At 50.8% G+C, this 13,523-nt stretch overlaps 1 protein-coding gene across 1 annotated transcript; it reads right to left on the reverse strand.

Annotated features, from left to right (window-relative positions):
• Positions 1 to 7,283: 7,283 nt before the first annotated feature.
• On the reverse strand, positions 7,284 to 9,130 carry Ccl19 (C-C motif chemokine ligand 19). Its single transcript, XM_013351795.2, has 4 exons — positions 8,916 to 9,130; positions 7,811 to 7,943; positions 7,530 to 7,620; positions 7,284 to 7,439 (listed from the first exon to the last, which is right to left on the reverse strand). Exons 1-4 carry the CDS (start codon positions 8,974 to 8,976, stop codon positions 7,419 to 7,421), a joined length of 306 nt encoding a protein of 101 aa, XP_013207249.2. The 5' UTR covers positions 8,977 to 9,130; the 3' UTR covers positions 7,284 to 7,418.
• Between the last annotated feature and the right edge of the window lie 4,393 nt (positions 9,131 to 13,523).

The following is a 13,523-nucleotide window of genomic DNA, read 5'->3' on the forward strand; positions in this document are numbered from 1 at the left end:
GGAGCTGAAGAGCAAGCAGAGGGAGGTGGCAAGGCAGCGGGAAGTAAAGGAGCAGAAGTATCTGTTTGCTGAGGTCAGGAAGGTGTGGATTCCTTAGCAGGGTCCTGAGCAGTAGCTGAAGGAACAGGGGTAGGAGCTGGAGGGATGGGGTAGGAGCTAAAGGAACAGGGGTAGAGGCTGGAGGAACGGGGGTAGGAGTTGAAGGAATGGGAGTAGCTACCCACTGAGGTTGAAAAGGCGGGGTTCGTTAGCTGGGTCCAGAGCAGAAGTGGAGGGTTCTTCCAATTCAGATGGCATAGCCAGGAACATGCGAGCAGGTGAACAACTTGCAAGGACAGAGGGCTTAGGTTAGAGCTTAGATAGTAAAAGGTTTGGATGTAGGGAAACTCCTTCCGTTTGCCTGTGTGCTGACAGTAGTTAGAAAGTTCTCATAGTATATTGGGATCAAAGGTGCCGTTAGGCAGCCACTTTAAATTGTTACCTAAATTGTATTGCGGCCATTTTTTTGAACAAAGATGGACAAGAGTGGGATCTGTAAATAGGGCTTTAAGGCCTGGGTTTTAGGGCCCCTAAAAGGCATCCCAGGCAGAAGGCTGGATTGATGGGCCTGGATGGCTTGCTACCCATAGCTGAAACTGTGAAAACCCGTGAAGATGGCGACATCACAAGGCCTATAGGGAGACGTATCCCCTCTATAGGCGGGGTATAAATTGGTGGTGAACACCGCAGGACTTGTAGGATAGTGTCCTCTGTCTACAGGTGGGGTGCTAAAGCCTGACTGGATCTGGTTGGGGCGACTTGGAAGCTAGAGAGTGGCCTTTCATGGTGGGGGAAAAGAAAAAGAAAAGAAAAGAAAAAGACAAAAAGAGAAAGAAGAATCTGAGGGACTCTGGGTCCCCAGTCTCAGGAGGACTGACCCCAGGTTGTCCAAACACAATTTTAGCTTAGGGAAGCAATCCAGAGATGAATGTAAGCAAAGGGCTCAACCGTGGCCATAAAGACCATGGTTGGGGCTGTCCCCTCATTTCTAGGAACACCAGATTCTTTCCGGGAGCTCAACAGTCAATTCCTTGGGTTCAGAGAAACACTTAAGCTGACCAGAATGGGGGAAACTCACCAATTGAAGCCGGTGTGCGTAGAAATCGTGCTCAGGCAAATGGAACACGTGGTTGTTGTGGAAAAAAATACCTGGTTCCGGATCCCGACACCAGGAGAGGAGCTTGGGGCTGGGGAGCCTCCTGAGTCTCACAGCACCAACGAAATTACCTGGCGCAAGTGAGAAGGAAACACGGAACACGCAACAAACCTGCTTAGGAGTTTATTAGAGGGGGCGTGTACAGGCCTGGGGAAGTCAGTGTGCAGAGAGAGAGAGAGGGGAAGATGGTGTGTCCAGCTTTAAAAAGCTGTCTAGCGCATGTGCCCAGGGGGTTGATGTGGCTATATCATATGCAGATGACCGGCTCATGCATGTGTGGAAGGGCTTAGCTGAGTCATATGTGGCTGATGTAATCCACGCTGCACATGGTTCACACAGGACCCTTTCACATCCCTGGGGTCCATTAGGCACTTCTGCCTGAGGGCTTATCTGCACGTTTGAACCCTAGAACCCGGAAGTCTCAGCCTTATGTGGCTGAAATCTTTACAATAATGATGCTTTTATTTGCCTTCTGTAAGCAGGAGGCACTCTATGAAGCCTGAGACAAAATTCATTTAGCCCATTATTGGGTTGTCAGCTACCAGGACAATGTTTGTCATGAGTAAATATTCTGGGTTGCAACCAGTGGTGAAGCGCTACTTTGATGAAAAGAGATTTGGCAGGACCCTAAATGATGGAGAGTCATGCTCTGACCCTCAATGCTGCCACACTGGGAGATGTCACAGATGTAGGCTACAGAGAAAGTGGTGACCCTGGGAGTTGAACAGTGTTTCTGGCCTTTCTTGTCAGACTCCTTGTCTGGTGGTGGTAGAATTTCTGAGGGAGGTGGTGATAATGGGGAAAATTGGACATCAGTGGTGGTCCTGTCATTGAGGGGAATTCGATAGGTACCGGGACTGTTTATCAAGGCTGGGTGTTCTCAAATTGCTGAGATCTTCACGGCATTGGGATCCTGACAAGGAAGGCTGGCTGGCTTCTGGGGAGGATCCTTGAAGTAATTGCCTGATGGGCATGTGGTTGTAGTGACTGAGGTGTTGATGGAAATAGGCTCAGACTTCCAGGGATGCAGAGTCTGAGATCCACAGCTCTGGGGGATCCAGTTGACTTCGAACTCTGATGTCACGGTTTCCCATCTCTGCCAGGTTGGAGACCAGAATGGCTCATGTTTTCTTCCCAGTGGAGCCAAAGGAAAGAGCTCAAAGTTCTAGGCACAGAAACAGTAAAATCTCCCTGGTCCTCAGAGTCTCCTTCTGCATCCTGTCTTCTGCCTGCCTGCTTGAAACCATCCAGGAAATAGAAGTAGTCCATGCAATTGTGTCCTCCAGGAGACTATCCCTCCACTGTCATCACCAAATACTTTGTTCTTCAGACTGGTTCCTGGCAGGTTAGCACAGAGGCCCTCAGTGCCCTGGCCCATCAGAAGGTGGCCCTGGCCCTTTCTAAAAACCACATACACAGAACCCCAAGTTTTCTGAACCCCCAGGCCCGCCCTTCCATTTTCCTTTCCTCTTGGCATCCTGGTCTCTCCCCGTCTTATTCCTTGGGAACACGGAGAGGCAGGCGAGCTCTGCAGCCTAGTCTCACATTCCATGGGAAAACTGATGCCGTGCAGATTTCCTCGTTGCAGCCCTGGAGAATCTCACTGCCCTTCTGCTGGAGAGTGTCAAGAGGCTGGGTGCTCTCCAGGGGCCATTTCTATTTCTGAGTTCAAGCACTGGGTCTTCCAGCTTCCCTTCTTGTTGTTTCCCCCACTCAGCTCTTCCTCGCAAGCCAAAGCCATTCTACCCCAGCTAGACAACACAGCCCTCTGGCCCCGAGTTCAAGTACTACTGATCAGGCAGACTTGGGCTTCAGTGCCAGCTTTGTTATATATTGCTTCTGTGGACCTGAGAGGTCACTCTACTTCTCCGTACCACAATTTCGTCATATGGCAGTAATGGTACCTACCTTATAGGCCACTCGAGGAATACAGTGATATAATGCAGATAAGGACCTGGGCTTGGAGACCGGCAAATGGTTGCTCTGTGGGAGTGGTTAAACCTTTACATCTGGCCCTGTCGTTCTGTTTCGTCTACAGCATGGGCCAGTTGAGAGGTGGTATGTGTAGCATTCTGGGATCAACCTGCCCTGCTTGAACCCCAGCTCTGCCATTTTCCTGCAGTCTAGCTTGAGCAAGTTACCTCCCTTCTGTTCCGATTTTTTTTTTCACCTACAGCATGAGATTGGTCTTAGTCCCTACACCAGTGTCCAGCACCTAGAAAGCTACAGAGGCATGCTCATCCACGTGGACCAAGCCTGGGGACAGGGCGTCTGGGAAGTCTGGTGTCCAGAGAAATGCCCATTCTTGGAGGAAACTCCCCAGCTGGAAATCTTGCTCCTTTGTAAGACTATTTCCAAGACTTTCTGCTGATTCTGAATTTCCCGGAGGGTAGAAGAAGGGGGTGGCATGGGGTGGGGGCTTGCCGAGAAGTGGAACCCGAGATTATCAAAACCGTATGGGGTTGATTCTGGCCAGACACTTAATCCCACAACAGAGGCGGCTCCAACTGCCTTGAGAAGCGGGTGTGTGCTGTGCTGTGTGTGTATTAGGAAGGGACTATGCTCAATTTAATTTTTTGTTAATCATACATGTGTTGGAGCTTATTCTGTGCCAGCCACGCAAAGCCTTGTTGAAATGGATGTGGACAAGGCTCAGTCTCTTCCCCAGGGAATTCTCAGCAGATGTTGATGGCAGGAAGCTTCATCTGAAAAGGCTGGGAGCTCCCTGAGCAGGAGGGACAATAGGTGACTTTGCCAAGCTGTTAGCTTCAGGGACCCTGGGCCTTCAGGAACCATGAGTTTTTATGACAGAAGGTATCAGCCTACTTCAGGTCTTGAGCTTGTAGTCGATGCTGTGTGCCCCAGGGAGGAAGATGTCTGTGTAGATATCCTGCTTGGGGAGCTAGGAATCCATGCTTCCTGTCAGAGAGTTAGCACCTTTGTCAGAGACAAGCAAGCAGCAGGCCATCCTCATCCATGGATTCTAGACAAACTGGAGACAGTGAAGTTACCATGCTGAGAAGGTTTGAGCAGGAGGAGGCAAGCCCACCCCCATTTCTAGAGAGACTAAGACCCAGTGCCTGAGGAGGGGGCGCGGTCATTACAGCTTGGGTGTGGGAAGCAGAGGAAGCCAACTGGAAGGTAATGGCTGGGGGAGTTATATGTACTGGTAGGTGATGGAGGAAGGTCATTGGTTGATTAAATAAAGAAGCTGCTTGACCTGATAGGTTAGAACATAGGTGGGAGGAGCAGACGCTGGGAGGAAGAGGAAGTGAGCTCAGAGACTCGACAGCTCTCCGCTTAGGGGCAGACGCCTCAGAGAAACACGATGCTCCACTCCTGCGGGCAGAGGCGAGAGCTCTGCTCTCTGAGGCACACGTGATGAAGCTCCGACCCAGGATGGACACAGGCTAGAATCTTCCCGGTAAGCGCACCTTGGGGTGCTACACACAGATGATTAGAAATGGGCTAGTCCAGGTGCGAGAGTTAGCGGGGATTAGCCTAGAAGAGAATGGGTCAAGCAGTGTTTAAAAGAATATAGTGTCCGTGTAATTATTTCGGGGCATAAGCTAGCCGTAGGGGCAGCCGGGTGCCAGAGACGCAGCCCCGCTGCCCCTATTACTACAGGTAGGGGAGGTTATATGCCTGTTTATTGTGGGCATTCACTTTCTACATTCTTACTTTACCAGGCTTTCCTAGTCAAGCAGGAGACTATTGGACGTAAGGCATGCCACTAGCTCCTAGATTTTCTTTCTTCCTTAGCCCTGGGGTCCCAAGAAGAGGGAACATTTCTGGGTATGTCGGCTATTGGGAAAGCCGGTAAAAAGCTGAAGGTTTAGTGTGAGATCAGAAGGTCCAGGAGTCAATTCTCTGGAAGGACTCAACAATCAGGCCCTTCCTGCTGCCGGACACATGGCATTGCACCCTGGTCAGGCCCTTCCTGCTGCCGGACACACGGCACTGGAGCCCTGGGCTGGAGATTGTGGAGGGAGCTTGCCCAGAGTCAGTCAGTGACAGGGTGGAGACAGGGCTGTGAGGCAGGCCCAGACACTGGGATCAGGATGTGCTCCTTCACCTCCCAATGTCAGAGCCGCGGAGTTAATGTCCAAGGGTCTCTGTCCTGGCAGCATCTTGGGCTGGCCTTCCATGCTCACCTCTTCTCTTCTTTCTATTTCTCTGAGGCCCAAGGCACCTCTGAGGCCAAGGGAGGATTTATACCTGATGTCTCAGTGTCCCTGGGACCTGAGCAAGATCTGAGGCAACCTCTCCCACCCCGTATGCTTATCTGTTGTCTGTGGGAGGCAGGGAACTCCACGGCTGGGTGACTCTACAGACAGACTAATGGATTGGTACACAGGAAGTGGGTATGGGGGCGGTGGGTAGGTGGAGGTCAGCTACAGGCATGGGTGCATGAAGGGGTGAGTGATTTACGTCAGTAAAAACAGTTTTCTAGCCATAGCAACTGTTCTGGAAACCACCCTTTGGGACTCTGAGACCTGAGATACTTGAGGTTTTGAACACCTGTCTGTAGAAGAGGCTGCGACACTTCCCGTAGCCCAAGGCTCTCTGCTCCTCCTCTTTGCCCCATTGTAACTCCCTCCCGCCCCCCCCCCCCCGTCCCCCTGTTCCTCCATCTCTCACACACCTGGATGCTTGAACACCTGTCTGGACAGCAGAGACAGGGGTGCCTGAGGGCTGGAGAGGGATGGGGGAGCATGATCCCCTCACTTCAACTTCCCCTTAGTCTTGTCCAGCCAGGCCTGGCTTGGTTACTGGCTGATGTCCATCTGATAAAATGATGGTTTCTCTTACCAGACAAGAGAAAGAGAATCTATCTGACTCTAGGAACTTGAATTCGCCAGTCCCACTGGACAGGCCCTTGGAGGTCATGCCCTGTAAGCTTCCATAGGAAGTTTCCCAGGCACAGAGCATTACTGTGGGCTGTTCCAAGAGCCACAGGGTCTTCGTCCTGCAGATAAGACTCTCTAAGACTCAGTGTGGCATGTGTGCACAGAGGGCGTGGCCTGTGTACGTAGAGGGGGTGGCCATGAGGTTCTTCCTTGCTGAATCTTGCAAGTGTCCCTGGCTGCTCTTTTCTTCTACCCCATGGGCCTGTCTTCCTTCCCTGATCCTTGGGTCCCAGTCAGTGTCTTTGATATCTGGCCCCAGGATTGCTCTGATGCGGTAGGGCCCTGCTCAGGCTGTCTGAGACAGAGGGCTTATCTTGAGGTCAGATTTAGAAGGGCTGGAATGGAAAATGGGGCCTACCCTCCAAGGCTGCTGACCCGTCTCTCGTATTTGTTCATTTTCTAAGCCAATGTGTATTGATTCCCTTCTTGTACCAAGCGATGTGTTGGAAACCAACACAGATATGACCTTTGTCCAGGGAGAAGGGCAAACTAGCAAAATAGGTTACTGTAATGAATGCTCTGTGTGTGAGTGTGTGTGTGCGCGCATGTGTGTGCAGGTGGGTGGTATGTAGGGGAGAACAAGGGGGGCAGAGCTATGGGCATTTGGGAGGAAGCAAAGCTACCTAACCCAGTCTGAGTCTGGGATGCTTTTCTGGGGGAGGAAACCTCCAGCCCCAGAACAGAAGTGGGGGGGGGAAGAGGGAAGAGTGCTGGAGGGAGCAACACAGTGGCTAGGAAGTTCTCCTGGACAGGAGAGCCGCATCCTCTTATCCCCATTGAAGCTTCCCTACTCCTCATCCTTGAGACACCTGGACGCTGAAACACCCTCCTGGATGGTGAAAACAGAAAAGTCTGAGGCTTCCGGGGGACTTTGGTCAGCTCGCTGATGCAAGCTTTGTGTGGCTGAATCGAGAGTGACAGGCTGGGGAAAGATGAACTAGGTCCTTGATGGTGGGGCTGGCTCTGGGAGCGGCAGAGTGTGAGGTGGAGGCCGATGAACAGATTGCTTAGAACTCAGGGTGCAAAATATATGCTGCCATTCCACCTCCTCCCTTCCTATTCCTGTCCTCCTGGGGAGAGAGTGAGCAGACAGACAGATCCATGGGTACCAAGCAGCTTTATTGGAAGCCCTGCAGTCTAGCCAGGGAGAGGCTGTGCTCTCTCCACACAAACCCGCACATTCACATTGATGCTCTAGGCACAGCCCTGGCTGGGTTAGGTCTGGAGCAGAGCATCAGGAGGCCTGGTCCTCTCTTCTGGGTGATTCAGATCCCTTTGCTCAAGACACAGGGCTCCTTCTGGTACCGTCATGGTTAACTGCTGCTGTGTTTGCTCTATCGGAGGAAGGAGAAGCAGGGTCATGGGCTGGAATCTTGGACAGGGGTTTGGAGGATGGAGGCGGGGCTGAGGAGGGTCAGGCTTGCCTTGGCAGACTTCTTCAGTCTTCGGATGATGCGTTCCACCCAAGGCTGGTCTGGGGGTGCGCAGAGTTGGTAGCCCCTCAGTGTGGTGAACCTGTAGCCAGAGGTCAGAGGGAGTGAAGGCCTGCAACTCAGTTTCCTAGAAGGCTCTAGAATGAGGGGCAGAGGCTCGGAGTCCACGTGTGGGGACCTGCTTCTGGGACTTTATTGCAAGGTGGCCTCGGCCATGGGTCCAGGGATAAGGCTGACGGGGAGATGGGCTAGACATTCTTCCCACAACTCACACAACAGCAGGCACCCTGCAGCCATCCTTCATAAGAAGGTAGCGGAAGGCTTTCACGATGTTCCCAGGGATGGGGCGCTGGGTCACAGACAGACAGCAGTCTTCCGCATCGTTGGCACCCCCAAGAACTGGGGCTGAGATAGGAGAAAGAAGGGGAGAAGACGTGGAGGCCATGAGGAAGGAAGGCCGCAGCCCTAAGTGACTTCAGCAGCGTCTCTGTGTGAGGGGGAACCGGACCTGGTACGCAGCCACCGTGTGCCACTGTGGCCCTGGCAGCTGCTGGACGTATGGTAGTCAGCTAAGGCATTTAATAAACAACCATTTCTGTATGTCTTCTTGCTGCCCTGGCCACACACCCTTTCCTAGATTTTCTCCATTTTCACCATGTTTCAGAAAATAGAGAGTTAATGGTAGTCACAGTGCCGGGACAGGGGACGCTTGCATCGGCTGAGGGCCTTTACAGTCGTATGAACTACTACATAGCCAGCAGATGGCTGTCTCACCGAGGAGGCCCAGCTATTAGGGAGACAGAGACAAAAGGATCGATCGCTTGAGCCCAGGACTTTAAAGCCAGCCTGGGTAACACCAACAGACCCTATCTCAAAAACCAAACCAAACCACCAAACAAGGCCCCTAAAAAGAAACAACCAGAAGGAAACAGGTTGTTAAGCACACCTGCTTCAGTGTTTCTCATCCTCTCAAACTGAAGCAGATACACAGCAAAGCTCTAACCCACAACCCCGGCAGTGGGATCAAAACTAGGGCTTCAGACACGACACACACACTCCAACTTAGTTATGCTCATAGGTTCCTTCTGCTGCCTGGAAACGGAGGTTATCATATCAGGACATGAAGCCTGCAGAGAGATGGGCAGCTATAGGTCCCAGGATATGCCAAGACTGGAGCCACATTGGAACTCAGGGATACAGGCACCCTCGTTCTGACAGGCACACACAGAAGACACAGGGAACCCCTAGATTCACTGACATGAACTTGCAGGGTCTTTCATGAGCGTCATAACAGTCTGAGATTGAGACATTACCCACAAGCCATTGTGTCGTGTCCCCCCCCACCCCCGCCCACCTTAGTTATCTCCTCAGCCTTACCTGGGAAGGTCCCGAGAACCAACAGGCTGAAGACCAGCAGTGGGGCCACACGGGGTGCCATGGTGGGTGAACTGAGGCAGGCCACAGAAAGTTCTTGGGTGTGTGCAGGAATCTGTGAGAGGCTGAAGCACTGCCGGGTGTGCAGGGGAGTTATCGGAAGCACTTGGGTGCCCTGGTGTGGTTTGAGAGGATCCAGAGGCAAGAGGATGTGAGGCCGTGTGAGACCCTGTGAGCCCTGGAGAGCCTGTACGAGCCTCTGTGAGCCAGTAAGAGACCGCTCCAATTTATGCGCTTGATATTTCTTTCACTTTCTGTCCAAAAATTCCCTTTTATTTGGGTCTTCCCGTTTATCCCCCTTTCTTTTGGCAAAACATGACCTTGGCTTCCTTCTTCCCCCACTCAGTGGCTTCCCCTCTGCTTTCTTTGGCTTTAACTCTGAGAACTTCAACAGTCTGGGCAAAAAAAATAAAAAATAAAAAAATAAAAAAAACCCGAAAAGCCCTGTGTCCTGTCGGCTCCAGGGAGAGGGTGTGTGCTGTCCTCTGTTAGTGCCACTGGCATTGTCTGCTTAGGTCTGGGCATCAGAAGTGCTGTTAGGGCGGGGTAGTTAGGGCCGAGTTGGGAAGCGGAGCTGGAAGGGAAGGCTCCTGAGGAGAAGGCCCAGGACCCTGATTCTACATCCTGAGCCCTGCATCCCAACCACCTGAGCATCCCAATCACCTGAGCCCATTCCTCAAATCCAGTGCCTAGGTCAGAGGAACAGCTGGAAGGAGCCTGGACCGGAACAGCCCCTGCCATTTTTCCCTTCTCAATCCTGGGAACCAAGAGGGGATTTCTAAGGAGAGGGGCTGGCCAGCTCCTTCTGAGACAAACCCCTAAATTTCAAGGAATTGACAGATGAATAAATGATTTCCCACCCTTGAGAGAGATGAGATGATCTCAGAAGAATAGCTAATATGGGTACCCATTCAGCCCTCTGGACCCCAGCTCTGGGCCCTCTGCACGTGTATGTTGTATAGAAATATGTGTGTTTGTGTGCATGCCCATGTAGAGGCTAGAGGTTGATACCTGGTGTCTTCTAAAATAAGTACCCTTTCCCCACCCTACGTCTAAACATCTAAATAAACCGACCTTAAAGAAACACCTTACATTTGCATTTACACAAGAAAATTCTTGAAGAAAATAATTCAGCACACACTTTTATTTTGCTTAAGTTTGAAGTTTTGCTTAATATTTGACCATCATTGTAAATTACATCTTTTAAAGAATGTAACCAAAGAGCAGGGTGGTGGCGGCGCATGCCTGTAATCCCAGCACTCGGGAGGCAGAGGCAGGCACACACTGGTGAGACACCCGAGAGTGACTTTCCAAAGCCAACACCCCTTTGGATGTGTTCTGTTCTTCTCCCTGTAACTCTGATGACAATAGCAGCAAGAAGCTTGTCAGGCAGCTATGGCGGGGCCAGAGAAATGAGCATGTCTGCTCCATTTCTCCACAGCCAGCTCTGTCTTGGCCAGAAGTCAGAAATGTCCTTAGACAGAAATGTCTAAGGATACTGGTCCGTGCTCTGGTTTCTTGTTATCCATCCTTCCCTTTTACATAGCAACCTAATGGCTATAACTGGCTGGATTCCATTCATAATCAGAGACTTCATTGGCTTTGAAACTGTCTCCAAAACCACGAGGATGAAGAGGTACATGGTCATCCACCATCAGTCCAGGTAGACCAGATGGACCAACCGACTTACGTCCCTATGCCTCTAGCTAGTGAAGTCTCATTAACCCTTAGCCAAAGACCCTCAGTGGCGACCCTTCCTGGAGACCCTCCTGTGCACGGGAGCGCTGCCTGTTTCCATCCCCTTAGATAACACTCCTTTCGGAAACACTCACCATTTGTTTTCTGTGTCATCCATTCTTCTAGTTCTTGAGACCAAGGACCCAGAAGCTTTGGTGGCTATTGAAGGTCAGGGACTCTTGTCCCCGGAGTTGTGCTCACCCTAGGTGAGAAAACCTCTGCCACAAGCACAGACTCTCTGCTTTTTCCATCTCAGTCCTTTGTCTAAATCCTTAATAAGCTCTGATTTTTACATCACTCAGCCATCCCGAAATCCCTTGTACATTCAAACATCAGCTCTGCCTGAGTGGAGGTCCCTGTGGCTGTGCAGAGCTGTGACCTCCTGCTGCCACCGATGACATCATCTATGTCCTCTTGTTCACTTCAGTTCAGACACTACTGAATGGAAGACAGCGACATTCCATCAGCCGGAGGACTCAGTCCCCGAAGATTGCTTCTAGATTCAGATGCCTGTGACAAGCACGGGTTGCGACTTGTGCTTCTGACCTACGGTTCCCATGATCTTTTCATCAGTTCAGGGCTGCAAGACTGACCCAGTACTGCCACCAACTGCCTGGGGTAGGAAGAGTCTCCTTATGTGGTGACCAGAGGCCACTCAAGTGCTGAGTAGTGAGTAGAGAGTGGGAAATATTTGATCTCCTTATAGCCTTACAGTGAGCCAACTCTTTTCTGTCAGAATCTCCAGGGACGTTGTAAACTTTACCAGAAGAGATCCTAGAAAGTAGATCCCCAGAATGGAATGCTGGGGTTGGGTTGCTTGTGTATTTAAGTACATAGACAATCTCTATTCATGAACAAAGAGGACCCAGGAAATCGGGAGGACGCAAGAGTGTCACAAGCACCAGCGAGGAGACACAGGATGGGACTGGTCAGGACCCCAGTTTGACCCCCTCTTCTCCCCAGTCTCTGCACTCCTTCTTGAAGCCCCAGGAGACAGAGTATAGCAGATAGGCAGAGGTTATTTACAAGGAAAATACACACTCAGTGGGGAGAACCGACAGTGGCCAGAGAAACCGTTGCTGCTGTCTACGTCCTAGGCAGGTTACTCTACTTCCGATAGTCTCTAAAACAAGCAGCTCTCCTAGGGTACTTTGTCCTGTCTACGCGACTGAAAGACCTGCTTGTTCTTTATCAGGAAGCCTCTTGCCATGTAGTCCTCCTCCTTGTAAGACTCAGGGCTTCTAGAGCCTGGTTTAGATATATTTCCACTGATGATATTTTAATCAGTTCAAGATGTCTTATCTCCTTTCAGGGCCAGAGATATGAGTTAGGTCTAATTCTTCTGAATGATACTTAAAGTCCTCCTTGGTTTCGTAGACTGTTGCCTATGAAGGAAGGATCCAGCGCTAATTTCCTCTAAGCCCGCTAATGTGTAACCAAGAACCTAAGACAAGGTTAGAAGATTAGACATTAGGCGATTGAGTCCCTGAGGTACTTAACTGCCGGACTACAAATGATGATGGCTTGCACATATCATTAGGTGGGTGGCTTGTTTCTGATTGTGCTGACAAAATTATGATTAAAAAAAGGACCAGGTTAAGAGAGCATAAAGTAGATTTTCCCTTTTCGCCTTCCTTTCTCCTTCCTTCTTCCCTCCCCTCCTTCCTTCTTTTCTCTTTTTCTATTTATTTATTTATTTATTTATTTATTTATTTATTTATTTATTAAGATTTCTACCTCCTCCCCGCCACCGCCTCCCATTTCCCTCCCCCTCCCCCAATCAACTCCCCCTCCCTCATCAGCCCAAAGAGCAGTCAGGGTTCCCTGACCTGTGGGAAGTCCAAGGACCTCCCACCTCCTTCCAGGTCTAGTAAGGTGAGCATCCAAACAGCCTAGGCTCCCACAAAGCCAGTACATGCAGTAGGATCAAAACCCAGTGCCATTGTTCTTGACTTCTCAGTAGTCCTCATTGTCTGCTATGTTCAGCGAGTCCGGTTTTATCCCAGGCTTTTTCAGACCTGGTCCAGCTGGCCTTGGTGAGTTCCCGATAGAACATCCCCATTGTCTCAGTGTGAGGGTGCACCCCTCACGGTCCTGAGTTCCTTGCTCGTGCTCCCCCTCCTTCTGCTCCTGATTTGTGCTCCCCCTCCTTCTGCTCCTGATTTGGACCTTGGGATTTCAGTCCGGTGCTCCAATGTGGGACTCTGTCTCTGTCTCTTTTCTCTTTTTCTTTGATTCAGAGTCTCTCTCTATAGCTCAGGCTGGCCTTGAACTCATGACAATGCTCTTGTCTCAGTCTCCTAGTGTTGGGATTACAGTCATGGTATGGAATCACCAAACCCAGCAGGAACCTTTATTTTATGTGGCTCCCCTCCTCCCCCTTCCTCTTCCTTGCCCTGCCCCCCACTCCTGGAGAGTTGCTGATCTTCAATTTATATTGAAATCCCAAAGAAGCAGGTTCTAATACTGGGGAGGAAATGCTGCTGTAACAGGACAGATGGGCTCGCCTTCAAGAGTGAGGGCAAGCAGGCAAAAGAGCAAAGTTTCCTTCTTCCGTATTCTTCTATCTGGGCTGTTCCCAGAAGGTGCTGCCTAGACTTGGGGTGGGTCTTCCTGCTTCAAATAATCTGATCAAGAGAGTCCTTCACATGAGTGCCCGGAAGCTTGAATTTTTGTTGACTGTATATGTAGCTAAGCTGACAAGAAGTTAACCATCACAAGGACTACAGAGAACTCAAGAACAAGGGCAAGGGGTTTTTGATCCTACTGCACGTGCTGGCTTTGGGGGGGCCTGGGCGGTTTGGATGCTCAACT

This window comes from Microtus ochrogaster, linkage group LG5 (genome assembly GCF_000317375.1).
Source record: "Microtus ochrogaster isolate Prairie Vole_2 linkage group LG5, MicOch1.0, whole genome shotgun sequence".
NCBI classification, from domain to species: domain Eukaryota; kingdom Metazoa; phylum Chordata; class Mammalia; order Rodentia; family Cricetidae; genus Microtus; species Microtus ochrogaster.